This window comes from Mytilus galloprovincialis, chromosome 10, assembly GCF_965363235.1.
Source record: "Mytilus galloprovincialis chromosome 10, xbMytGall1.hap1.1, whole genome shotgun sequence".
NCBI classification, from domain to species: Eukaryota; Metazoa; Mollusca; class Bivalvia; order Mytilida; family Mytilidae; genus Mytilus; species Mytilus galloprovincialis.
In genome coordinates, this window is record NC_134847.1 from 29,300,150 (window position 1) to 29,303,879 (window position 3,730).

Sequence of the window (3,730 nt, forward strand, 5' to 3'; positions counted from 1 at the left end):
AAACAACAACGGTAATTTTTCCTTATTTGTTGCCGCAAATTGTATGACAGAAAAGTGATATTTTAAAGTTTACTTTATGTAGACTCTGGGTGAATTGACGCTTTTAATATTTAAAAATCACCCCTGGTTTTTGGTGGGGTTCGTGTCACCTAGTTTTTATAATTAGTTTTTCATGTGTTTTGTGTACTGTTGTTTGTCTTTTTCCTCTTTTTTTGTGTTTTTGCCCTGGCATTTGTTGCAATTGATGAGTTTGAATATCACTGTGGTATGTTTTGCCTCTCTTTTATATACACTGTCTAGTATGCCAATACAGTATGCTAACCAAAATATAATTTAGGTTTTATTCTTGTCATTTGGATGAAGTCTCATTGACGGAATCTACACATCTTCTTATAAGATAAACAAATATCGGAAATATTCAATCCAATGTGTGATGTAGTTTAATACAGACCAATACATGGTAACGGCTTACCTGTATCACATCCCGTTATCAGAACAGCCTTTTTATTTACAGGCAAAAATTCCTTGAAGTTTCGTTCCGTGACTTTGAATGCCAAATAAAATATCCCAAAGCAGATCAAACTTATGTAATTCTCAAAGCAAACAACAATAATTATGCACAACAGTTCACTTGTTGTAAATAATACGCGAGAAATCAAAGTTATGTCCATTCTTGTACGTCAAATAAATCTAGCTATCTAACGCACATACTAGATAAGACACGATCTGAAAATAATTGTATTGAAGTAGAACCGTATTATCAACAGTATATCATAGACATGTATTACTGTGGATTTATTATTATTCGTTGGATACCAATTTTCGTGGATTTCGTTGGTAAAGGTGACCACGAATTCAAATGTTCAACGAACAACATAGTTTCAATAGTTATTGTACGCAGATATTGGGAAAACCACGAAATCGAATATCCACGAATATGCAAGCTTTCAGCAATCCACGAAAATTGATACTCACGAAAATAAATGAATCCACAGTAGTTGTACTAAAATCGGTATTATCATTATAGAAGATTTATGATAAACTGGACAAGTCCTTTGTCAATTTACATAATGCCTCTTAAATTGTAATTTGAACGGTTTTGGAACAACTGGTACATGTATATAATTCAAATGATATTCAATGGTATACAGTGTAATGATAGACTTTGATCTTCAAAAGAGGAAGTTTTACTTGGGAAGTGTTACCTTTGCTATATAAATGTACAGCAAAAAAATGTATATCTACAGTAACTTATGTTTAGCCCAAAAATGTTAAATCTGCACATTTTTATTCTTCAATCAACGGGATTCGAACCCCTTCTTGTGTGACATCATGACAACACCGTGTTTACTATGTCCAGCGCCATAGACCACTTGTCGATTCATTGAAGTTTTAACCATTGTTTCTCTCAAGAGTAAAGTTAACCGCAACTTTGCGACTACTTTAGATTCTATAGGCTTGTATGTAGACTTTGGCAAGACCACGAAATCAAATATCCACAAACATGCAAGTTTTCATTTATCCACGAAAATTGGGACCCACGAACAGAAATAATTCGACAGTATATTCAAATAAAAGTTTGGGTTCTTAGACTCTCTTTGACTGTATCGCACGTAATCACATCAATACAACTATACAAGACAGACAAGAATGAAAATGGATACTGAATGTTCAACCCATTCAAAAACGTGACAGCTTGACAGAACAAAACATCCTTCAAAGAACTCTTCAAGTTGCTATAACAATTCCAATACCTAACCTTTATGATGAAAGCTCAAAATTAGATAACTTTCGATAGCACTCTTTTTCTTATTCTAGATTTAAATCCCGCTCCACAAACTTCAGTCGACCAAACTTCAAGTAGCAATCGCTTAATATAAGTTAAATAAGTATGATGTATTTGAAAATATTAATCACCCCATATTGTAAATAGGATACAACATGAATAATTATATAGATATAGTTATAAAATAGGCACAAACAAGAACCACAGTGGCAGAATACGTTATAACCATCATTAAATTATCCAGTCCGTCACACACATCCTTCCACGTTATAAATATATTATCAGTTTTACTTTTTATATTGTCCTTCTCGCCATCTTTGCACATCGGCTTGACGTGGGTAATTCTGTTACCCCTTTGCCATTTTTTCCCGATAAATTTCAAAAGAATGTTCATTTTTGTCGATTCCTCTCTGTAATAAAGTGATGTTATGTAAATGGTAACAATAGCAATAATTCCACTCAGCAATATAGTCGCTATCATTATGATTAGTAAAAGACTCATTGGATTTGACGCTGCAGGTATAGACGTTTGCACCATGGACAGAAAAATAGTATAAGATAGTAATACTGTCATTGCAAGTCCAATACGTTCTCCAGCCTCAACCGGAAGTAAAAATACCAATGGATTTAAAATACTAAATAAAATGAAAGGACAAATCACTATTACTGTGTAATATAACGGCGAGCGTTTCAGTGTTAGTTCAATTTTAAAAATAGAATATCCGGTTGACGGATTTGTCACAATATTCGATACCAAATCCCAATCAGAGTTTGGTGTGAAGGAGGATAAGTCAATGAAGTTTGAAACTGCTAACAAGCGTATGTCCCTCGCATAAACACCCCAGGCAACAAACTCTAGTTCACATGTTTGTGAATCGAAAGGAAATTTGTATATATTTGTACTACACTTTGAAGATAATACCTCACCAAACGATACAGTCGTAGAGCCATTGTAATCGATTGTCACAGACAGTTCATTACCTAATCCCAAAGGTTGTAATGTACCAACAGAATTTAAAAGTACTAATTTTGGTGTCCAAACGGTTGTTTGTGGCACTATTACATATTCAGCATTGCCATACGAAGAAGGTGTCCATGAAAATTCACCATCAGTCCAGAATGCTGATATTCCAGCCGCTATCTGCAAAGTCTCTTCCACCTCTCGAAATTGGGTTATTGTCATCAAATGAAATTGCAATGTTACTTCTAGCGGAGAAGAGAAATCCGAATTTGGAATTAACGATTTTTGGTGATTCGCTAAAATATCACTGTAAAGTTGTTTCATATCTGATAAAGTTTGACTATTCCCATAAGATAATATGCAAAGCAAAAACATAAAACTAACTGTTGTATCGATGTACATTGTTATTTACCAATGAACAACACGTCTAATGAGAAATGGTGTTAAAAAAAATCCTTTAAATCCTTTGAATTAGTATGTCGTGTACATAACCTTTCGAATCATTTAAACATTATTCTATTTAAAAAAAAATAGAACAGTAGTGTAATTTCATAAGTGACTAAATATCTTTCAAGCAAGTTATTAAAGCTAAATCACAATTATATTATCAATAAAAGTCCTGTCACGTTATTTCAAAGCGGTTTAAATATTTGTCAATCAATTTACTAATTGGAAACTTAATAACAAATTGATCAATAATACTTTTTACATTTTTGTTTTGTTGTGTATGTCAATATCTTTTTTTCAGATAAAGTGTCTACTCATATATTGAAGTTTTGTACAAAAAATCCCTACATATATTTATACATATATATCTATTTAACCACATCAATACCTATTCAATTAACTCGGTTATAAAGCGTATAATTCGAAATATTTTAATGATGTACTTAAGTCAGGTTAATGTATTCTTGTCAAATGTTCGGACTCCTTGGTTTTTTTTCTACGATACAGGGTAATATATTTCGCCCAATAACACCCAT

General features: G+C 32.7%; 1 protein-coding gene across 1 annotated transcript; it reads right to left on the reverse strand.

Moving 5' to 3' along the window:
- Positions 1-573: 573 nt before the first annotated feature.
- On the reverse strand, positions 574-3,263 carry LOC143047343 (acetylcholine receptor subunit alpha-type unc-38-like). Its single transcript, XM_076220376.1, has one exon. It carries the CDS (start codon positions 3,147-3,149, stop codon positions 1,950-1,952), a length of 1,200 nt encoding a protein of 399 aa, XP_076076491.1. The 5' UTR covers positions 3,150-3,263; the 3' UTR covers positions 574-1,949.
- Positions 3,264-3,730: the final 467 nt, after the last annotated feature.